Source organism: Phocoena phocoena, chromosome 1, assembly GCF_963924675.1.
Source record: "Phocoena phocoena chromosome 1, mPhoPho1.1, whole genome shotgun sequence".
Taxonomy (NCBI): domain Eukaryota; kingdom Metazoa; phylum Chordata; class Mammalia; order Artiodactyla; family Phocoenidae; genus Phocoena; species Phocoena phocoena.
Window position 1 is genome coordinate 58917532 of NC_089219.1, and position 24752 is coordinate 58942283.

Below are 24752 nucleotides of genomic sequence, written 5' to 3' on the forward strand. Positions count from 1 at the left end.
ATCTGACGCTTTGCTGCTCTGCCAAGCTGAACTTCGTTCTCAGTGATGATGGCTGCAAAGCCTCCTGCCTTGACTGGTCCGCTTCTTCTCTTGTTTCCAACTGCTAGCTTGTCAATTCCTCCAGAAGATGGCTTTTAAAACCCAAAACTCCAAACTCCTCATCTGGCCCACTGTAATTCATCTTTTCTGATTGTGTGCCCAGCTCAAAATGGATTCTCCATTCTTTAGAAACTGATGTCAATCCACAGGGTACACTGCTAGCAGCCATTTGACTTGGCTTCCTGATCACAGGTGATCTGCACAGAGGCAGCCACCTGCCTGAGACTGAGCCACTCACGCACCCTCCCCTAGTTTTGAAGCGAGAGAGACAAAGACTTGGACTAGTTAATGGTAGTGTCTTAGGGGAAAGGTCCATGAATTCCTGGTGCTGGGTGCTCTCGGAAAGTTCTACTAAAGTCCCTCTTTTAGTTAAGCTTGCTAGACTTGGCTTTTAGTACTTACAGACCCTTAGGTAATAGTTTCACTGATACTTTCTCTCCAAAAATCCCTAATTCTGTCAAGGTCCCTAACGTTCCCTCACCTAGGAGGGCTTGAAATTTGATTCTGCTCTTGCTTTTCATGAGGCCCACATTCAGAATGCTCAGGCCTTGCCGGTTTTATCTCCAAAATTAATCCCCTCTTCTCCATGTCCTCTACTATTGCCCTGGTTCCAGGGTTTGTGATCTTTTTGCTGGGCTTGTCCAGCCTTTCTGTTGCTCCAGCAGTAACTCTGATCATATCACTTTTCTGCCTAAAACTCTAGGCTGAGTCTGATAGCCCTTCCCATAGAATTAAGGACCCTTCTCATTCTGGCTCACAGATGCATGGGACCATCTTCTGCCATATCCACTCCTTTTATGTGCCAATCAGGCCTGATGACCAGCCTTGTCCACACATTCTCTCTTCTTCACTTCCTCTATGATTTTTCACTGTCGTTCCCTTTGTCCTTCAGCCCTCGTAAAATCTTACTTCTTCTTCTTTAAGGCCTATCTCAGGCCCTTTCCACATCTCCTTAGGAGAAACTCTCATCCATCCTCTGGGGCAGGAGATTACTTGTCGTGTTTTAAGTTCATCTTCCCTTCCAGACTGTGAAGCATGGGCTACATTTAATTCCTGGCACCACAGTGGTCGATCAGAAGTGGATGTTGAGTGCATTGGATTAAACACCATCAAATGTTTACCAGGACAGGAAAAGGCCTGAGAGAAAAGCCAAAGCCAAAGTAATTCCTCCCATCACTGTATACCATGGTTTTAGCCAAAATCAGGGAAAAGAAAGGATGGAGAAGGAGTGCAGAGTAGGTGAATTAAATGGATTGTGCCCCAAACCTCCAGGCATCAATGTCTGAAAAACAGGACACTCACGAAATTGTCTTTAAAATCCAGAAAGAACATAGTTACACAGCTTCAGAGTTTAAAATGCATTTCCATACACATTAACTGACTTAATTTGTACTGCCACCCCATGAAGCAGTTAAAGTTTATGAATGCCAGTTTGTAGGTGAGGGAACAGCCAGGTCAGGTGACTTCAACAAGGTCACGCTATGTAATAAATGTTGGGCCTCTGCTAGGAAACTCTGCCTTCTAATCTCAGATCCAGTATTCTTTCTCTCTGCTGTACCATGTTGTCTCTCCAATGGCAAAGTTAAAATACAACGAAACAGGCTATTTGGGGAAGTGGGCATAGGTAGGAGGGTCATAATTTACTTCTAAATCATGTACATATCCCCCCCCCCCCCCACGACCCTTTCTGTCACACATGCCAGCCTAGGTAGGTTAACCATCCAGTGCAGAAAATGTTACCCTATTTCCAGAAATATATACCACCCCCAAACACTTTGAGTTGATGGCAAAATATTTTAATTTTTCATAGAGCTGTTTCCCCCTACCTCATAGACGCAACACGGAAAAGAATCTGCATGCACGTTTTCTGGCTGAGCATGAGAACAAGGTGTGCATATACATACACGCATATACATACAGGTTTATTTAAATGATCGGATCTACACTTTCGGAGGCTGTTTGAAGCATCTTATCAAAAGAAAACACATTTTAAGCAAGAGGTTAAAAAAGCTTTTCAGACCCAGAGGCCATTTAATACAATAAATCCTACTTGGGTAGTTTAGCAAACATTTTTTAAAACCCACATCCAACAGACTGGTTAGTATTGGATATACAGATTTGGTTTCAAAGCTGAAATGCCCCTGGTGTAACAGACCTTCTCATGAAATTCAGTTATTTTATATTATGCCATAAAAAATAAGGGCACATATCTATTGACAACTTAAATATTAACTCGATAGGCTACTTGGTGATATAAATAGGGAAAAAAAAAAAAGTGGTCACGGACTAAGAAGACTATGACACCAGCCCATCTCGGACAGCAAAGAATGTTAAACTCTATCCTAGAATCTAAAACAGGAAAAAAAAAGAATCAAATATTCCACTCCATATAGACCCCATCTGGCCCAAACCATCCCCCAAGGAGTGCACCCCCAACACATGAGGTTGACTAACCACCTGCTACAGCTGTTACTATGTCACTAATTAACAATGATCACAGAACATGTGTCGTACCAGAGGGTTTGTTATCATACACAATGCATTAGTGGCTGCAGGGATCTTCCTCCAAGAGTTACCATCAGAAGGCAAGCTGACGAACATCCACGCTGCTGGTCCAAGTAAACCACAGCTAAGAGACAGAGCATTCATCTGCACGTGGAGCTCTCTGGCACGCTCCCCACTCTAGTTAGCGGGGCTGGGGCGTGGGGGATAGTCCCAGCCGGGTGCTGCAGCCTCCTACTCCTGGGCCTCCTTGCGGGTCAACTTGTAGATCTCGGTAGGTCCGTCCACGTGGGTGATAGTGGTGGTGAGCTGGAGTTCTTCCCCACTGTGGACACCCAGATCTCCTGAAACAGGGTTTTTGGTGTTAGATGTGGTCAAGGAGGAAGGAGAAAGCTGGGATTCGTCTCAGTAACAACCGCCCAACACCAGAGCTCTTTCACATTCTGAGCTTAGAGCAAAAACCAGGGCACAGACACCTAAAACTAGGGCTGACTCCCACCCTTTGCACTCAGACTTGCCAGTGATTTCTTAGCATTTCCATCTCCCAGAGAAGACATTTTAAGGATAGATGAGTCAGCTTACTGCCTACGTTATTCGTAATATTATTAACATTTAATAGAGCTTACTTTGTGCCTGACGCTATTCTTGATGCTTTATACGTGATGGTTGAAATTTGTCAAATGCGTCTTCTGCGTCTATTGACACGACCATGCGGTTTTTGCCGTATTTAATCCTCACGAGAGCCCTCCGAGGCAGGAACTCTGGTCTTGCCAGCTTTACAGGTGAGGAAGCTGGGAGGGGGGTCAGGAAGAGGAGCAGACACACGATGGAGCCGGGAACTAGGCCAAGGAAGGTAGGTCTGACTCCAAAATCACGTACACATTCGCTGTGAATAATTTACAAAGCAGCTACGGCCATGTGAAGGTAAAGACGACCTGCCTATATTTACCAACAGATTGGACAGGGCACTACATGTAATGCCTTTAGGAATAATTAGGGGTTTTCTCCTCCAGGAATAAAACATAAGAAATGTGCTCTGAATTTTCTGTTGCCCCCAGGATTCTACACAACACCAGTGTTCTGGAGTCATCACCAGTGGACAAAGGTATTCCTCTGCTAAAATGGAACAATGTGGCCTCTTCTCAACTAGCAGGAGAAAAATAAGTTTCCCTGTTAAACTCTTAGAGTCTACTATGTGCCGTAAGACCATCAAGTGAATATATAGCTGGCAAAGGGAAAACGAAAAACACCAAGACCCAGTGGTTCTCAGTTAGACTGTATGTGGGGTGCACATGTACAGGCATATTTGCAGAGAGGGATGCTGGAGAACAAAAGGTTAAGATTATGTCTGGGATTATTTTTTTACTTACATTGTACACAGATGATTTCATAGTTTCTGGAATTGACATTTTTCCTACTTCAAAGCATGGAATTAAACCCATAAGCGCTGTTTTCAATTGGGATTCCATGCTATTACTTAGAAGAAAGCGCTGGCCCAACTAATATCTTGTCACTAGTTTAGGAATTGCTGGGCATCCATTAATCTGATGGCCTTAGGACTCTAGGGGTCACCCTGCAGGCTGCTTGGCTGGTGCCCTTCGTGTGTGCCACGGGGTATTCACTTTTCACTGTAGACCCTCAGCAGCTGTGCAACTAAATCACTCTTATGAAATGCTGGAATTGCAGTTCTCTACCCAGAAGAATCTCTAGTCCCAGAAGCGGCGTCATTAGCTGTTGCAGAAACTGTTAATAGCATTTTGGGGCTGTTCTAGCAAGTGTCCAATCCAAGGACAGGGCGCAGAGCAGGTACCAAAGGGGTATCAGCCCAGACTCCAATGGTACGGCACTTGGCATGCACCAATAGAGTGCAAAGGCTGCTTAAAGGCTTTACACAGAGCTGCCTGGGGCCACGTGGAACCATTAATTATACAATGAGCAAGTTTTCCCAGGTCACTAACTTACATTCTCACTGCTGCAACTTCTAGTCCACTCCTCAGTCAAGAACGGGCTCAAGCCTCAAATTTCTTGGTCAAAGCTAGTTCTGGATTCGCATATCTGGGTGAGCCAACCAAAACTTCAAAGCCAATTTCATGATCTGCATGTCTGAGAGTCATCAAAATTTCAAAGAGAGTCCTGAGCACCCCAGTAGACCCATCAGTACCTCCAAGTGTTTACCTAAGGAATCCCCTTCACTGAAGACTTCGTAGAAATAGATACTAGATTGTAATTCTACTCAGGTTTTGAACCGAAGGCACCAATTATTTAAGCGTAAAATGTGATTCCAATTAGCAGGTCCTGGAAAATGTGTATGACCGTTACAGATCACATCATGTGACAAAACAGCCAAAATTACTTGGGCTTTTTAATTTTAACAGGTACCTATGTTACAGTGCTTGTCCTATGTCTGACTCCATTCTAAACACTTTACAAATATTTATGCATTTAATACTCGTTACCAACCCTTTGAGAGAGGTACCATTTCATCATTTCCATTCTTTTGAAGAAGAAACTGAGGCACAGAGAGGTCAAGTAACTTTCCCAAGACCCAAGTTGATAAATAGTGATGTGGGGGGGCTTCCCTGGTGGTGCAGTGGTTGAGAGTCCACCTGCTGATGTAGGGGACACGGGTTCGTGCCCCGGTCCGGGAAGATCCCACATGCCGCGGAACGGCTGGGCCCGTGAGTCACGGCCGCTGGGCCTGCGCGTCCGGAGCCTGTGCTCCGCAACAGGAGAGCCCACAACAGTGAGAGGCCCACATACCGCAACAACAACAACGACAAAAAATAGTGATGTGGGGTTGAAACCGGAGCAATGAGGCTCCTCAACCTTAGGTTATGCTGACTCTATGTAAATATTCAAGTTTCCAACACCCATTGAGACTGCCGGTGAAGTACAAATCCACATACAATACGTTACTGTCATAGATATATACATACAGTAATTTGGATGAATTGTTCAGCATATTAATTTTGCATTTGCATCTGATGAAAGGAAGTTTATAGCACACAACATCAGTGCACTGATAGTAAGGAGAGCTATTATTTATGAGTATTTACCATATGCACTTTTAGGGGCTTAGCGCGCCCTGTATTTCCTAATAAGATGTGAAGACACCAAGGCTCAAATAGGCAATGAATTTCTTTAATGTGACCAGGCTTGCTCCCAGCAGAGCCGGAATGAGGACCTGGATCAATGGGACTCTGGCTAGGAAAATCCATGATTCATGTGTGGTTTCATTGTACCTTGAAGACCAACATTTCCCCCTTAGGAAACGGATGGGAAAATGACAGTGACATAGCAGGAGTAGGGATCCCGCCATTTGTCTCCAAACTCCACAAACTTCCTCTTCTGCCAAGGTCTCACTCCACCTGCTACCCTCCCTCTCCCAGCTTCTGCTGCTTGGTGCACAAACATGTTCAAGTCTCTTCCCTTCCAAGACAACAAAACAAAACAAAACAAACCCTTCTGAAAATGTGATATGTTTCTTATTAGGGGGTAGGAGCAGAATAAGTGGAAAAGAATAAATTATGAAAGGAAAAGAATTCTTCAGTTTGCAGTAAGTCTCTCTTCCTAGTTATGATGTCAGTTCATCTCAGCTAATTAACAATAAGATGAAGCCTTGGGCTTCCCTGGTGGCGCAGTGGTTGGGAGTCCGCCTGCTGATGCAGGGGACGCGGGTTCGTGCCCCGGTCTGGGAAGATCCCACATGCCGCGGAGCGGCTGGGCCCGTGAGCCATGGCCGCTGAGCCTGCCCATCCGGAGCCTGTGCTCCGCAACGGGAGAGGCCACAACAGTGAGAGGCCCGCGTACCGCAAAAAAAAAAAAAAAAAAAAAAAAAAAAAATGATGAAGCCCTTCTTTCTAACCATTGTGAAATGAGACCAATCTCTGCCATGGGATTTAATCTCAAAGGACTATCAATGGATCCACATCTATGGTATGACATCCACAGATATGCAGCTGCTGCTTGATTTTAACTGCTGGGATGCATACCGGGGATGCAGAAAGCTACATAAACTGCACTCTAATGATATAATGATGAGCACAGCTTCCTAAGACTGGCAGCATTTTAATGACAATTATTTGTGTAAATGTGGCTACTTTAGTCAAAGAAGGGAAACTTCTAATTTAATTCCAAGGTTGTTTCACAGAATTTGGGAGAGATCCACATTCTTCTAATATTAATAAGGGCTACCTAATTCTGTCCTCACAACCACGAAGGCAAATTAGTACCTCATTACCCAGATGTGGAAGCCAGAAAGCTCTCATACTATGAGTTTATATTTATTTCTTGAGGTCATACACAGTATATATTGGAGCCAGGATTCCAAACCATCTGTGTCTACCTCCAAAGTTTATGTTCTTTCTATAACACTCCTTACTTTTCTGTGGAATTTCTTCCAGTCCCACAACAAACCTCTTCCCATTTTCACCTTCAACGCTAAGCTCAAATGATAACTCTCTGTAATGATGTCTCTGGTTCATGGAAAATGAGAAAATCAAGGAGAGTGTATTGTTAGTAAAGCTAAATTATTTCCATGCCAAAGACTGTTGTTTACAATTATATCCTTTCTACATTTTGGGTGTTAACAAAATACGGGATGGTGGGTTTTCTAAATCTTTAAAAATAAAAAAAAATTTTTAAAGAATGTAAATCACCAGCACAGTATCTGCTATGTAGTAAGTGATCATTAAAAACTCCCACCAATACTTCCTCACATGGGCCGGTCCAGCTCCTCCCTGCTCTGCTCTACACGGTTCTATCTAGTCCAGCACCCCAGCACTGGAATTCCCCACTGGGGTTTAGGGACAAACACTCAGCTAGAAAACAGGTGTGCTGGGCTTGCCTGGTGGCGCAGTGGTTGAGAGTCCGGCTGCCGATGCAGGGGACACCGGTTCGTGCCCCGGTCCGGGAGGATCCCACGTGCCATGGAGCGGCTGGGCCATGGCCGCTGAGCGGAAGCCCCCCCACATCACTATTTATCAGCGGCTGAGCCATGGCCGCTGAGCCTGCGCTCCGCAATGGGAGGGGCCGCAGTAGTGAGAGGCCCGCGAACCGCAAAAAAAAAAAAAACAAAAAACAGGTGTGCTTTGGGATGACTCAGCCTTTGTGATCCCTTCTGGGGGATAAGGCAGAGTGGCCTTGGTAGGAAGGGTTCAGGGATCTCTCAATCCCTTTCAACGATCAAGTTGGTTTATACCAGGCTTGAAGTGAGCCGTTTCCCATCTACCTCCAAGGTGCCTCCAGACACTCAGTGCCAGGCACCTCTAAGGAGGGGAACAATAAATCCTAGACATTTTGCATGAAATCTTAGCATGGTAGTTTGAATTGTACCTCCCCGCCAATCCATTTGTTGAAGTCCTAATTCCCAGTACCTCAGAATGTGACTATATTTGGACACAGGGTCTTTAAAGAGGTGATTAAGTTAAAATGAAGTCATTAGGGTGAACCCTAATCCAATATAACCATAATTTCTCCTTCTGAGAAAAAAAAAAAAGATGAGGATACAGACATGCACAGAGGGAAGACCATGTGAAGAGACAGGCTATCAAGACCCACTTCAGAATCTGAGTCCAGCCCTGGAGGGAAGACCGATTCCATCGCTGCTCACAGACATCAAGGGGAAGCCAGCCTGGCCACGGGTAGGTGCGTGTCACTTAAAACACAAGCAGGGGAAAGATCGCAACAAAAGGCAGCCACTGTCAAAAGCCTCATGACTCAAACCAAACATTTACTGAGGCAACAAAAGCCTAAGCCACCTTTCCTGTGAAACAAGCAGCAGGAGATCTCAGAAGCCTCCAGAAGCAAAACTGACACTGAACGGTAGCTACCAAGACACAGGACCTGGAGTTGCTGCTGTGGCTTCCAGCAGAAAGAATGTGTCAGACAGAAGACATTTAGTGGGAATAGAAATAGAAAGGAACCTGTTGGCACTTAGAGTGTCTCCTGTTCCCTCTGTCATAGTCATCTAGTCAGGAATACCATTTCTCACTTTTTTTCTAAAACCTTCTGATAAGAATTTTATAAACGAAATAACACAAAAATGAAAGCTAGTATCAAGAACTGACTTCATAAGCAACTCCAACTTTTTTTCCCTACATGAACTGGTGACTTGAGGGGATCTGGACAGTGTGTCCTGTGTGCAGGGCATCAATGGTGTACCCCTGAGAGATGAAGCCTTTGCTCCGGGCTGAGGGTTAACATCAGCCTGTGTTGCAGTTTGTTTCTGCCTGGGAAGACATCCAGAATGATTCGCAGATTGATTATGGAAACAGGTAAAAGGAAAAGCTTTAATGAAAAGGCATCAGGAGCACGGCAGAAAATGTGAATGGTCCTTGAAAGAGAAGGTCTAAAGTATCTTTGCTAAATTAAAGAAAAAAAAGTATATGTATATCTATATATATGTATACACATATATACATATATACACATAAGATGACTATATGTAAACAGATACATATGTATACATTGATAGTCTCATTATATATATATATGTATATATATATATATTTTATTTTTATTTATTTATTTTTTTGCAGTACGCGGGCCTCTCACTGTTGTGGCCTCTCCCGTTGCGGAGCACAGGCTCCGGATGCACAGGCTCAGCGGCCATGGCTCACGGGCCAGCCGCTCTGCGGCATGTGGGATCTTCCCGGACTGGGGCACGAACCCACGTCCCCTGCATCGGCAGGCGGACTCTCAACCACTGCGCCACCAGGGAAGCCCTCATTATATATATTTTTAACACATTAAAAACTATTCAGTTTTATTAATTAACGTATATTAAGTACACACATAGTCTAAATAAAGCCTTTCAAAATCCACTGTATGATCCTCAATCAAAATACAGATTACAAGCATTCACAAACATTCCTGTTCCTCTGATATAAGAATCTGAGAATTGGGATCTCTATGGTTTACAAAACTAAGGGTAATCGTTTAGTAAACATGGACGTAAATTAATTTTACGACCATATATATATAGACTGATTTGAATGTGTTTATACCAACACTGCAGCTATGGTGGATCCACCGACAGTTAGGAACCTGGAGTACCACACCCCTGCGGCACCAATCAGCTGCTGACAACATGAAAACATTCTCGCTTGGACACCCTGGCTGGAGTTGTCCTGCACACACATTTCTCAGCATCTCTCTCCATCTCCCAAACAAAACAACACTTCTCAGTGGTCCTTTCTCTTTCCTTAGCCCCTCTGGCCTCTGCTGCATCAGAACCTGCTTGCCAAGTTCCTGGAAATGAGCTTTCTCCAGAGCTCCACTCAGGATCCATCTCACGAAGGCAAGAAGAGCCACATACCTAGGATTCATTCTCCATAGCAAGAGATCCAAATTCTTGGCTCTGGACCTTACAAGCTAGAGTGGGGAGGGAGTCCAAGCCATTTAAAAATAAAAACTTTCCACAAGAAAGGAAAAGGAGCATGGGAAGGCTGAGGAAGGAGGAGGAATGCCATCCAGAGAGTCGGAGAATTTAAAAATGCACTGTAGGGCAGTGTGGGAAGATGAGGAGTTTGCATCTCCCCACAACGTGGGCACCGGCAGGATGCTGGTGGGGTACCTCGAAGCCCAAGGTGACAGGAGGAACACCCAAGCGAACTGGTAGGATGTGGGGGGACTGAGGAGGTAGGAGAAGTGGAGGCCAGACAGGACAGGTGCCCTTGAGGGGTGGCTGAGAGGGAGAAGGGGTTCACCCTTGGAGGCTTGGATCAGGGGGAGCACGCCCAGCGCATCACCTGCCCAATCGTCCAGAGAAGTCTGCCTGATTCTCGGGCCAGGTCCTATGCCCTCAGAGGCCCACTACAGGCTGCGTGGGTCCTGGGGGCATAGGAGGGAGACGGGGAGGAGATCAGGAGAGGCACGCAGGAGGGGACCTCCAGGACCGGGAGGAGCGGGAGAGGAGCAGAGGGAGTTGGCCCAACCCACTTGAGTCCGGGAAACCTACTGAGCTCCCAGGTGGGGTCCCCAGTGCTCTGAGACCAGAGGTGGGAGGCACACCTGGGCCCCTTCTGTTCCATTGAGCCTAAGCCCCACCCCCAACACCCCCAGGGCCTTTTCCAGTCCTGTGGGTCCTAAGCATAGGGCCTGCCCACTGCCCAAACCCCACCCCTGCTTAGGCCCCGCCCTACATAGCCAAGGCCTTTTCCACCTTTTCTTCTTTTCTCCTCCTCTTTTTTATTATTGTGGTTCTGTTTAGCCTTCCAGCTGTTGTTTCAGCTCTATTTTTATTTTTACATTCTTTCTAACATATCTATTAATTTCTTAGTATAATTTTATTTTTTACTTTGTTATTGTTCTTCCCCCCTTCTTTTTTTGGCTGCTCTGGGCAGCTTGTGGGATCTTGGTTCATGAGCCAGGGGTCTGGCCAAAGATCCTGCAGTGGGAGCTCCGAGTCCGAACCACTAGACTAATAGAGAACCTCAGACTCCAGGGAACATTCATCGGAGTGGGGTCTCCCAGAGGTCCTCATCTCAGCACCAAGACCCAGCTCTACCCAACAGCGTACAAACTCCAGTGTTGGAAGCCTCAGGCCAAACAACCAGTAAGACAGGAACACAATCCCACTCATCAAAAAAAAAAAAAAAAATGAGATGGCAAAAAAATATGTCACAGATGAAGGAGCAAGGTAAAAACCTATAAGACCAAATAAATGAAGAAGAAATAGGCAATCTCCCTGAAGAAGAATTCAGAGTAATGACAGTAAAGATGATCCAGAATCTCAGAAATAGAATGGAGGCACAGACTGAGAAAATACAAGAAATGTTTAAGAAAGCTGTAGAAGAAGTAAAGAACAAGCAAACACAGATGAACAGCACAATAACTGAAATGAAAAATACACTAGAAGGAATCAGTAATAGAATATAACTGAGGCACAGGAACGAATAAGTGAGCTGGAAGACAAAAGGGTGGAAGTACCTGCCGAGGAGCAGAATAAAGAAAAAAGAATGAAAAGAATTGAAGACAATCTCAGACACCGCTGGGACAACACTAAATGCACCAACATTCAAATTATAGGGGTCCCAGAAGAAGAGAAAAAGAATGGGTCTGAGGAAATATTTGAAGAGATTGTAGTGGAAAACTTCCCTAACATGGGAAAGGAAATAGTCACGAAAGTCCAAGAAGCACAGAGAGTCCCATCCAGGATAAACCCCAAAAGAAACACATCAAACCACATATTTATCAAACTAACAAAAATTAAATTCAAAGAAAAAATATTAAAAGGGAAAAAAAAAAATAACATACAAAGGAAATCCCATAAGGTTATCAGCTGACTTTTCAGCAGAAACTCTGCAGGCCACAGGGAGTGGCAGGATATACTTTAAGTGCTGAAAGAGGAAAACCTACAACCAAGATTGCTCTACCCAGCAAGGATCTCATTCAGATTCAATGGAGAAATCAAAAGCTTTTCAGACAAGCCAAAGCTAAGAGAATTCAGCACCACCAAAACAGCTTTACAACAAATGCTAAAGAAACTTCTCTAGGCAGGAAACACAAGAGAAGAAAAAGACCCACAAAAACAAACCCAAAACAATTAAGAAAATGGTAATAGGAACATACATATCGATAATAACCTTGAACATAAATGGACTGAATGCCCCAACCAAAAGACACAGACTGGCTAAATGGATACAAAAACAAGACCCATATATATGCCTGTCTACAAGAGACCCACTTCAGACCTACGGACACATACAGACTGGAAGTGAAGGAATGGAAAAAGATATTCCATGCAAATGGAAATCACAAGAAAGCTGGAGTAGCAATACGCATATCAGATAAAATAGATGTTAAAATAAAGACTGTCACAAGAGATAAGGAAGGACACTATGTAATGATCAAGGGATCAATCCAAGAGGAAGATATAACAATTATAAATGTTTAGGCACCTAACATAGCATGCATAAACCCACCTCAAGACATAAGGCCAATGCTAACAACCATGAAAGGAGAAATCGACAGTAACACAATAATAGTAGGGGACTTTAACACCCCACTTAAACCAATGGACAGATCATCCAAACAGAAAATAAATAAGGAAACACAAGCTTTAGATGACAAATAGACCAGATTGATTTAATTGATATTTATAGAACATTCCACCCTAAAGTTGCAGAATACACTTCTCAAGTAGACACAGAACATTCTCCAGGATAGATCACCTCTTGGGTCACAAATCAAGCCTTGGTAAATTTTAAAAAATTGAAATCATCAAGCATCTTTTCTGACAACAATGCTATGAGACTGGAAATCAATTATAGGAAAAATACTGTAAAAACCACAAATACATGGAGGCTAAACAGTGAGCTATTAAATAACCAAGAGATCACTGAGGAAATCAAAGAAGAAATAAAAAAATACAAAGAAACAAATGACAACGAAAACATCATGACCCAAAACCTATGGAACACAAAAGCAGTTCTAAGAGGGAAGTTTATAGCAATTCAATCTCACCTCAAGAAACAAGAAAAATCTCAAGTAACCAATCTAACCCTAGACCTAAAGGAATTAGAGAAAGAAGAACAAAAATACCCCAAAGTTAGCAGAAGGAAAGAAATCAGAAAGATCAGATCAGAAATAAATGAAAAAGAAATGAAGGAAACGATAGCAAACATCAATAAAAATAAAAGCTGGTTCTTTGAGAAGATAAACAAAATTGATAAACCATTAGCCAGACTCATCAAGAAAAAAGGGGAGAGGATGCAAATCAATAAAATTAGTAAAGAAAAAGGAGAAATCACAACTGACACCACAGAAATACAAAGGATTATAAGACACTACTACAAACTATATGCCAATAAAATGGACAACCACGGAAGAAATGGACAAATTCTTGGAAAGGTACAATTTTACAAGACTGAACCAGGAAGAATTAGAAAATATAAACAGACTTATCACAAGTAATTAAATTGAAACTGTAGTTAAAACTCTTCCAACAAACAAAAGTCCAGGACCAGATGGCTTCACAGGCAAATTCTATCAAACATTTAGAGAAGAGCTAAAACTGATTCTTCTCAAACTCTTCCAAAAAACTGCAGGGGAAGGAACACTCCCAAATTCATTCTACAAAGCTACCATCACCCTGATACCAAAACCAGAAAAAGATATTACAAAAAAGAAAATTATAGACCAATATCACTGATGAACATAGACACAAAAATCCTGAACAAAATACTAGCAAACAGAAGCCAACAACACATTAAAAGGGTCATACACCATGATCAAGTTGGATTTATCCCAGGGATGAAGGATTCTTCAAAATATGTGAATCAATCAATGTGATACACCATATTAACAAATTGAAGAATAAAAACCATATGATCATCTCAATAGATGCAGAAAAAGCTTTTGACAAAATTCAACACCTCTTTATGATAAAAAACCCTCCAGAAAATGGGCACAGAGGGAACCTACCTCAACATAATAAAGGCCACATATTACAAACCCACAGCAAATATCATACTCAGTGGTGAAAAACTGAAAGCATTTCTATTAAGATCCGGAACAAGACAAGGATGTCCACTCTCACCACTCTTATTCAACATAGTGTTGGAAGACCTAGCCACAGCAATCAGAGAAGAAAAAGAAATAAAAGGAATACAAATGGGAAAAGAAGAAATAAAACTGTCACTGTTTGCAGATGACACGATATTATACATAGAAAATCCTAAAGATGCCACCAAAAATCTACTAGAACTAATCAATGAATTTGGTAAGGTTGCAGGATACAAAATAAATGCACAGAAATCTCTGGTATTCCTATACACTAACAACAAAAAAATCAGAAAGAGAAATTAAGGAAACAATCCCATTTACCATTGCAATAAAAAGAATAAAATACCTAGGAATGAACCTACCTAAGGAGGCGAAAGACTTGTACTCAGAAAACTATAAAACACTGATGAAAGAAATCAAAGATGACATAAACAGATGGAGAAATACACCATGTTCTTGGATTGGAAGAATCAATATTGTCAAAATGACTACACTACCCAAAGCAATTTACAGAGTCAATGGAATGCCTATCAAATTACCAATGGCATTCTTCAGAGAATTAGAAAAAAATTTACAGTTTGTGTGGAAACACATAAGACCCCGAATAGCAAAAGCAATCTTGAGAAAGAAAAGCGGAGCTGGAGGAATCAGGCTCCTTAACTTCAAACTATACTACAAAGCTACAGTAATCAAGATAGTATGGTACTGGCATAAAAACAAAAATATAGATCAATGGTACAGGATAGAAAGCCTAGAGATAAACCCACACACATATGGCCACCTAATTTATGACAAGGGAGGCAAGAACATACAATGGAGAAAAGGCAGCCTCTTCAATAAGTGGTGCTGGGAAAACTGGACAGCTACATGTAAAAGAATGAAATTAGGACTTCCCTGGTGGCGCAGTGGTTGAGAGTCCGCCTGTCGATGCAGGGGACACGGGGTCGTGCCCCGGTCCAGGAAGGTCCCACATGCCACGGAGTGACTGGGCCCGTGAGCCATGGCTGCTGAGCCTGCGCTTCCGGAGCCTGTGTTTCACAATGGGAGAGGCCACAACAGTGAGAGGCCCATGTATCGCAAAAACAAAAAGAATGAAATTAGAACATTCCCTAACACCATACACAAAAATAAACTCCAAATGGATTAAAGACCTAAATGTAAGACCAGACACTATAAAACTCTTAGAGGAAAACATAGGAAAAACATTCTTTGACATAAACCACAGCAAGATGTTTTTCCACCCACCTCCTAGAGTAATGAAAATAAAAACAAAAATAAACGGGAACTAATTAAACGTAAAAGCTTTTGTACAGCAAAGGAAACCATAAACAAAATGAAAAGCCAACCCTCAGAATGGGAGAAAATATTTGCAAATGAAACAATGGAAGTAGGATCAATCTCCAAAATATACAAACAGCTCATGGAGCTCAATATCAAAAAAACAAACAATCCAATTTAAAAATGCATGGAAGACCTAAATAGACATTTCACCAAAGAAGACATACAGATGGCCAAGAGGCAAATGAAAAGATGCTCAACATCACTAATTATTAGAGAAATGCAAATCCAAACTACAATGAGTTATCACCTCACACTGGTCCTAATGGCCATCATCAAAAAATCTAGAAACAGTAAATTCTGGAAAGGGTGTAGTGTAAAGGGAACCCTCCTGCACTGTTGGTGGGAATGTAAGTTGATACAGCCACTACAGAGAACAGCATGGAGGTTCCTTAAAAAACTAAAAATAGAACTACCATATGACCCAGCAATCCCACTACTGGGCATATACCCTGAGAAAACCATAATTCAAAGAGAGACATGTACCACAGTGTTCATTGCAGCACTATTTACAATAGCCAGGACATGGAAGCAACCTAAATGTCCATCGACAGATGAATGGATAAAGAAGATGTGGCACATATATACAATGGAATATTACTCAGCCATAAAAAGGAATGAAACTGAGTTATTTGTAGTGAGGTGGATGGACCTAGAGACTGTCATATGAGTGAAGTAAGTCAGAAAGAGAAAAACAAATACCATATGCTAACGCATCTATATGGAACCTAAAAAACAACAACAAAAAAATGGTACTGACGAACCTAGTGGCAGGGCAGTAACAAAGACATAGACATAGAGAATGGACTTGAGGACACGGAGGGGAGTGGGAAGCCTTGGCAAAGTGAGAGTAGCAGGGACATATATACACTACCAAATGTAAAATAGATAGCTAATGGGAAGCAGCAGCATAGCACAGGGAGAGCAGCTCGGTGCTTTGTGATGACCTAGAGGGGTGGGATAGGGAGGGAGGCTCAAGACAGAGGGGATATGGGGACGTATGTATGCACGTGGCTGATTCACTTTGTTGTGCGACAGAGGCTAGCGCAGTATTGTGAAGCAGTTATACTCCAATAAAGATACATTTAAAAAAATACAGTGTATCCCTCTGAGAGTTCATTTTCTAGGTTTCCATGTAATATTCCAAATTAGCTTTTTCCAAGGAGCTTCAAAATTTTGACAAAAAAAAAAAAAAAAAAATTTTGACAAACGCTCCGTAATTCCTACGATACATTGTGTGATCTGGCGGCGGATGAAGAGATGAAAAGGGAAGAGAGCAGAGAAGGAAAATGATCGGAACACCCAATTTGGAAGAGCCCTTTCCAAATGCACAGGGCACAGCACCAGCCAGGTAAGCTAAGGGCACAACAAGCTGCTAGGGGCTTACGGGCTTCTGCAAAGTCACAGTGGGTCATGTCACCACTGCAGGGCTGCTAAATCGTGTGACTAAAAATTGTGTTTATGATCATAACAGGGTCCCAAAGGAGTCTGCCTGCTAGATTGCTTGAATGTTTTTCAACGAGGGCCCTATTGGCATTTTGGGCAGGATAACTCCTTACTATAAGGGACTGTTTTGCTCCTTGTAGGACATTTAGCATCCCTAGAATCTGGCCACTAAATGCCAGTGGCACGTCCCAGTCATAAATGACAATCCAGGACAGCCATGGACATTTCCAAACACCTCTTTGCAAGGGATTCAGTGCATATGACCTCCTGTTGAGAATAGCTTTTGAGCTTTCGGTGAAATTCCAGGTCTGTGTGTTGTGTAGACTTCAAAAACAACAACAAATCTGTTGGGGAACAAATCAAGTTCTATTCTCAATGGCGAGGTTCGAAGCCTAGGAGGGTGGCTGCTGTGCTGAGTAAGACGTCCTCATGGGAGCTGCCTAACACTTGGCTCGCGGCTCAAGCATCTGATGCCACAGGGTGGCAGGCAGTCATCCTGCTTCTGCAGGCCTGGCCACAGCACTGGTCTCCCATGTGCCTGAAAGTGCTGGGCTTGGGCAAATTCTCACCAGTGTTTAGAAATCCCTTACGTGTGACGGAATCACCCTCTGGGCTACCACTTTATGAAAGGAGGTGCTCTTCTGCCACTTCCTCGCTAACGGGAATGGAGAGAACCATAGAATTTTATGGTCCCAAAAGATTTTAAGAGATCACGTACAGGTGGGAGAAGTGGTGCACAGAGAGGGAAGCAGTTCGCCACTAGTCCCACAGCAAAAACAACCAGAATAGTTTATGTCCATAAAGTGCTGTAGCACGCGGTCAGTACTCAATAACTGTTACCCGCTAGGATTATTATTCCAACATCCCAGGAAGTCCAGCCATTGCTTTAGGTAGTATTTCCCTGGAAGGCAGGAACTCCACCTACTAGGTTCCTGCTTAATACTCTCAAGTCAAGGACAAGTCCATATGGTTTCTGTCAAAGTCCAAGAGGATGGCCATGAAATAAAATCAAGATTCTTGTTCACAAGCCCAGAATCCCTTCCTTTGGCATTATGGAGGGCCACTAAGAGACTACATGCTCCCATTACCATGCATATAGTAAAACACAGAGTGCTAGCAGTGGAAAGGAAGCTGAAGGCTACCTGGCTCACAAGCTTTGTAGAAGGGAAGTCAATCAAACCAAGAGTTGGGCAGGTGGGTAGGTGAGCCAAAGGTCTTTACTCTTGCCCAGGACCCATGGCCAGAGATGGACTTGATAGTGTGACAGGAAGCCATGGAGTAGAAAGGAAGAGAGGCCTGGTGTCTAGGATGCTTTTGTACAGAAGAGGCAGGTGTAATACTGGGGACAGATGGTGGCTGAGACCATTCCACGACCCCTGACCCTCAGCACAGATGCTCTCCTCTCCCTGCTCCATCCCTCATGTTCATCTCAAGATGACTTATCTCAAGATCACTGGCCCATCTGTGAAATAAGGAAGCTAATATAGAACTCTTATTTCTAAAACATTAATGCACTCAACATTTTCAAAGCACCCTTAAGAACTGATCCTGGCCCTTAAGGAGTTAAGTGTTCCAGCAGGAGAGAGAAGGCACAGGCAAACTCATCTACTACACCTACACGGTGAGTGTCATGTGAAAAGTGTAGTCATGTTCCCCCAGGCCTGCTCTTCAGAACACCAGTTCCAAAAGATACCATGCCTGGAAAAAGGTTTCCAGGGCCAAATGATTTAATAATTTGGAAGTGGGACTACACTGGTGGTCCAGTGGTTAAGACTCTGTGCTCCCAATGCAGGGGGCCCAGGTTTGATCCCTGGTCAGGGAACTAGACACCGCATGCCATAACTAAAGATCCCGTATATCACAACTACAGATCCGTGCACCACAGTTAAGACCCAGCGCAGCCAAATAAATAAATAAATAATTTTAAAAAATAATAATTTGGAAGTGCTGTTTCCCCCACCCATTTTAGAATACATAGTACAAATTAATGTGCTAAAGGCATTAAGATATCTTGCAGTAAAATCATATTAATGCTGATTAAAAACCCAATGATTCTCAAACTCATCTGACTACTAAAGCCTACCAACATCCCATGGCAACAATATTCTACTGAATGTAACTTGCCAGACTCCAACTGGGGTGATCAGTAATGGGTTTGAAGGAGGAGAAAACATTTTGAATGGACCCAAAAGACGAGTAGGGCTTTATCAGGCCCAGATGGAGGGGGGATATGAATCCATCGACTCAGCAGACACTTGCTGAGCACTTCCTATGAGCAAGGCCAACCCTTGGTGCCACGCAGACATGCAGACCTTAAAGCCCTGATCTCTGCTTCAGGGCAGAGTGAAGGGCACTGGCCCTGATTTGACAAAAAGCATCTTTTGTTTGGGGAATAGGAGGCACATGGCCAGGGTAAAGCAGGCATGAAAACGGGAAGAAAGAATAAGGGTGGAGCCAGACAACGTAGGCCTAAGTATGCAAAGAAAAAGGAGCTCTCAGATGTGTTGTTTACCAGGTCACCTCTTCCATGTTAACAGCACTGGCCCAGGCAGTAATGTTCATTTCCCTCTGCCATGGCTGGTAGAGAAACCCCAGGCAAGCCTCTCCCTTCTCTGGGTCTCAGTTTCCTCATCTATAAAATGACTGGACTGACTAAGTTCTCCAAGGCTCCTTGCAGCAGCACCAAAGACAGCACATACTAGCACTTAAGGGGAGGGAGGCTATGGGGACAGGAGAATAGCTACCAGTTTGGATGTGTCAACAGGCTTGCAGGAAAATGAGCAGAGGAAAAACAAAGCTAGCTCCACTTCCACTCAGGGCTCAGTCTCCATCCACCCAATATCTCAGATTGTGGTTCTCAAACTAGAAGAATAAATGTAGCACACTTTCCAACAGTCAATTTTGTTCAAAAAATTGAGGAAAGTAAATTTAATTTTTGTACTAAGACTGGGAGATATTGTAGACTAGAATGCAATATTCCCAATGTATTTTAAAGATTTTTTTAAATGAGGACTTAATAGAAATGTCTGCCCTATGCTGGCGTTTTGTCTTATGGCCCCAGAGTCCCTGGAGGTGTTCATTCACACTTGGAGGGAACATTCGACTGGGGAACCCAGAGCCTTTGCTATCTAAGTCTTGTAGAGACAGAAGCCTACTTATCCTGATTAAAGCTATGCCAAAGAGGCTGGAACTCACCATTGGACTGGTCTTCCCCATAGTTCTTATGGGATGGTGCATACAAGAACATCAAAGCAAAGACATACAGGTTCCACATGCCATAGATGCCTGTAAAAAAGGCACTGTTCACTTGGACCGTGACGCCGCCCCACTTCCAGTGGCCTTCAGTCACCTACAGGATAAAGGAGTGACATTCAATTGGAACCAAGAAGAAACAACTCCAACATAGGAACCAACTAACACAAACACCAAGTCTCTTCCATATATGTGAAAGTGAAGGGCCACGTAAGGTTCCATCTTTTAATCTGAATCGTACTAGTATGAATTAAGGTTAATTGAGGGTTTACTATGTGTCAGGCACAAAGTCAGTGGTTCTCATCTTGGCTGCATCAGCATCACCTGGGTAGCGTCTCTTCCTAAAACAGCAGCACATAATTATCCCTAATTTAATGAAACGGCATTTGAGTCTTAACGCTTATCTACAATTATAGTTCCTCCTCTGCTACCTGTCTTCCCAGCTGGATGTAAACTCCCTGCAGGCAGAGACCAGTTCTGGTTTGTTTTCTGCCGTATCTTCAGCACCTGATATACCACAGGGTTGGTGAAATATACAAATGGGTCCTCGGAGTGAGTAGTTTTCCTGAGTGGGGCAGTATGGAGAAGCAGAAGGACACAGGCTTGAAGTCAGAGACCTGGATTCAAGTCCAGGCTCTACCACTCACTTTCTGTTTAATGTAAGAGAAGTAGGATTAAGACTCTAAACTTCAGTTTTCTGAAGTGCAAAACAAAAACTTGCAGGGTTACTAAGGAGAATTAAGTAAAAATATTTCTAGAAATTTCCTGGCACACAGCAAACACTCAAAAAATCTTATTTTATAATGTCACCCTATGTAAGTCACTCACGAAGGTACTTACGAAGCTTTCATATGCTTTACAATTTGGCAAGAACGTTTTGAGGCTGGTTTTGTCTATGTTAATGACTTGGTAATTGTTTTAAGGGCTGATGACATATGGATTGCACTAAGAACGGTCAAGAAAACTGCTGAGCAGAGGAACTAATAATTTGTGCCAGCTCTGAGATCAATGAAATGATTTTGACCACTTCTCCTTGCTCCAGGAAATCTTAAATGGGAGTAAAAGAAAGTATTGAACTGATGTTCTTGTGATGAGGCTGGGTTATATAAACCATATCTAGGAGCCCCTCCTTCTAGGAGCTAAAGTGTAAGATGGCAAGCTACCTCTAAATGTTAATGACTTAAACAATCAGGTTGATTTCACCTCCTGTTTATGAGGCAGTGGGTCTATATTTATTTGGTACCCTCTGTATAACCCATGACCCACAGGGGCCCCAGGCAGAATAAAGCTATAAGGACAGGTATTTCCTTCTGAAAGACCTAGAGTGTCAGTTAACCAGGTTAATGGATTATAGACTTGCCAGTTTTAGTTTGGCCTTGTTAATACATAATTTTTCATTTTTGTGATTCATAAACCACCACCACTAACTCTTATTTACTTTGGGAAATAATTCACTTTATATGACACGCTCAGGAAAGTTTTTATGGCAAAGAATGATTTCATAACCATCAATGATTTTAGAAAAATGTACGAGCATTCAAGCTATTTAGGACTGCTTCTTAGAAACATCTCCAAATGTCACTCTTCTTACTTTTAAGTACAGAATATCCTAACTTTATAAAAATTACAGCACTTAGAGCATACTTAAGATGATTTTTAATGCACATAATGGAAGGGGAGAAGTAGCCTTAAGATAGTTTTTGGAAATCCATGTACCTGCTATCATAACAAAGGGAACTCTTCTTTATGTGATCAAAGAGGGGAAATGAGGCTGGGAGAGCTAAAGGTAATGTGCAGTAAGGCAGTTCTTATTTTCTTCTACTCTGTTAAGGCAGTGGGCCCCTCAGCTAGGGGAAGGGCCTGCAGGAGAGCCTACTTCCCATAATACAAGCTGGGAATACTCAGTATTGACAACTTTGCTGAAATTGATTCTTGCTGGGACTGGCATAACTGATCCATCTAAGGAAACACTCCCCTGCATGCCTGGTACACCATGGCGCTCTACAGACAGATATTTGTTGAATCAATATGGGCAAAAGCACAGGGATGAGTGCAAGAATGCCAGCACAAATACAGGGAGGTAGAAAGGGTGTATAGAAAGAGTCACTTTTAGGAAATATCTAAGAAAATATTGCAGTCCATAGTAAACCATAATAATTACACTTAAAAGTAAAAGGAGTCGTCAATGACCTAATGAGTAGTCAATAGGTCAAATCATTTAAATAGTGCTCTCTACTATATTCCTTTATTATCACTTAAAACAAATCGTCAACGTAGATATTAACAAAGCTAAGACGTTTAGAAATAATAACAAGGATAATGATAGTTAACGTTTATTCAGTGCTAATGGTGTGTCAGGCACTATACTAAGAACCGTATGTGGAAGATATCATTTAGTCTTAATAACAATTCTGTGAGGTAGGCAGGTAATATCTGCACGCAACTGGTGGTAAACTGTGACACACAGTATCTTGCCCAGGATTGCTCAGCCGGAAAGCTGTGGCTCTGACCCACCAGAAAGGTGGGTGTTCCTAACCATTATACAACACAAGAGTAGGAATATTATCTTAAATAGGATGAGTCTCTTAGTTAGAGAGACGAAGAGGCAACTATTAGGTCAAATTTCCTTTGAAATTCACTTAATTGAGCACAATATTTATACAGTATGTGTGTGTATATATATATATATATATATATATACACACATACACAGGTTTTTATATTCAAATCTGTAATTATATGAACTATGTATCCCAGATGTAGTAATGTTTGGTATATAACAAACTAGATATATATGCAAAATACAGTTTTACAGTAGAAACACTGAAATGAGATGCTTATACTATGAGAGATGCATTGGAACCAGGACCGGCTGAGGAAACAGTAGATTCAAGCCCCCATCCAATGTCTGCTTTGGGACACCTGCACTTGTTTAAAATGCAGTTGCAGAATTACCCATACTATTTGATTTGTAATCTCTAAATGCATTACTTCCTGCTGAGGGCAAGGAGTTGAATTTGCATAAACGGACTGTATACATAATGTCACTCTACTGTTTGGAGACCCCATTGTGCTTTCCCCTCTTCTCTCTCAATTACTCATGCCTGAGACATCCTGAGCTCCGAGTACATTCCCACCAATATGTACCACAATAAGCAGCCTCAACAGAGCAGGCCTTGTAAATCCAAAATCTTATTAATGGCAAGGCAAAGAGGTGACAGTCACCCCCTTTAAACTTCCAGAGAGAAAAATCAGGTAGCCCCAACCAAAAAAAAAAGAAAAAAAGAAAAGAATCTCCCCTCTGCCTGAAGTCTTATTTCTAAAAGTCCCCGTTTTTCCTGATTTCACATTTGAACAATTTACTTTTGTGTGAAACCACCCAATTATACCCTTGTAGCCAAGTGAAGGTCAAATCCCTTTACACCCAGTAGTCTTGACAACCAACATTCCACTTTACAACGAGATTTCCAAATCCCAGACACAGGCTCTCTTACTGGAAACATTTCCTCTGTAAGTAACAGAATGAAGTGATCACATACAAAAAAAGAACTGGGGAAGGCTCTCTGTGAGTTTGCTGCATGTGGCTCGACCTAAATGTCAAGCACCTGGAATCCCCTTAGTGAAGGTCAGTGACCATCTTTCCTGCATTGCACTTCTGTTCCCTACTGCCTGCCATCCCTAAATGGAATGCTTCTTTCTTTTCCAGAGGGAAGGGGCTAAAATACCAGACTGTGACGTGCCATCACTTGGTTGCTATGACTGAGGCCATTTAAATGGCAGGCATTAAAAGACTGCACCTCAGTACCCAACTACAAAGCCTCAAGGTCACTGCATTCCACAGCTTCCGTCGGCCTTTCATTCCTGGCCTCAGAGCTTCAATATCCTGGAGAGATCCTGTCGCATTATATTTCATGAGGCTTAAATGCAAGCTCTCCCAGCAAGCCTGAGAGTATAATGGGAGTTTTAATACATTCCTTTTACCTAAGGCTGGGATCTATTTCAGAAAGTTACCCAATAGGTTTTCTTTCAGGTGAGCTCATTGCTGAGACATTCCAAAATGACATTAAAAAATAAATCCTCTGATGATTGTATTAATACAGTACCTGGGACACTGAGAGTTATGCCTGAAAACGTCTTAGATATCTATAAATAAACCTTAAAAAAAAAAATAACCCAGCAGGAGGACTGTAAAGAGCTAATGGAATCCAAAAGACCTCATGGCTACCCCCTTAGAGTTGAAATCCACTCCAGGCCAACTGTCGCAGCAGATATAAAAAGCCAGCCACAGGCTGCAGCCGTGTTAGAAAATACTGGGCAGCAGAATATGAATCTTTTTCTCCGGAGAAAAGCCACAAACTCTGCGACTTGGAAGGGTGGCCTCCTTTGCTTCAGAAAGGTGTACTAATAAAACATGTACCAGATTAAATTTGGGCAACATGTAGCCAGCTTAAAGATCAGCCCAAAATCCCTCTTGCCTTCAGATGGGAGAGACGCTCTGCAGAAACAAGAGAGTAAGTGGGATGGGATGGGGCCATGGGGCAATGACTTCAGCTTTCAAAAGTAGCAGAAGCACGTGTTAGGAGCAAAAGGGGTCCTTTCTTTCTGCC

General features: G+C 42.7%; 1 protein-coding gene across 2 annotated transcripts in view; it reads right to left on the reverse strand.

Moving 5' to 3' along the window:
- Nucleotides 1–1873: 1873 nt before the first annotated feature.
- Nucleotides 1874–24752, reverse strand: part of WLS (Wnt ligand secretion mediator) — a 107138-nt gene continuing 84259 nt past the window's right edge. The window contains exons 11-12 of one of the 2 annotated variants that reach the window (XM_065878978.1): nt 20089–20242; nt 1874–2945 (exon numbers count right to left, since the gene is read on the reverse strand). In XM_065878978.1, the coding sequence (XP_065735050.1) occupies nt 2836–2945; nt 20089–20242 (264 nt within the window). In that variant the 3' untranslated portion in view covers nt 1874–2835. The remainder of the gene's footprint in view (nt 2946–20088; nt 20243–24752) is intronic. The other variant, XM_065878989.1, reaches the window with a different exon arrangement.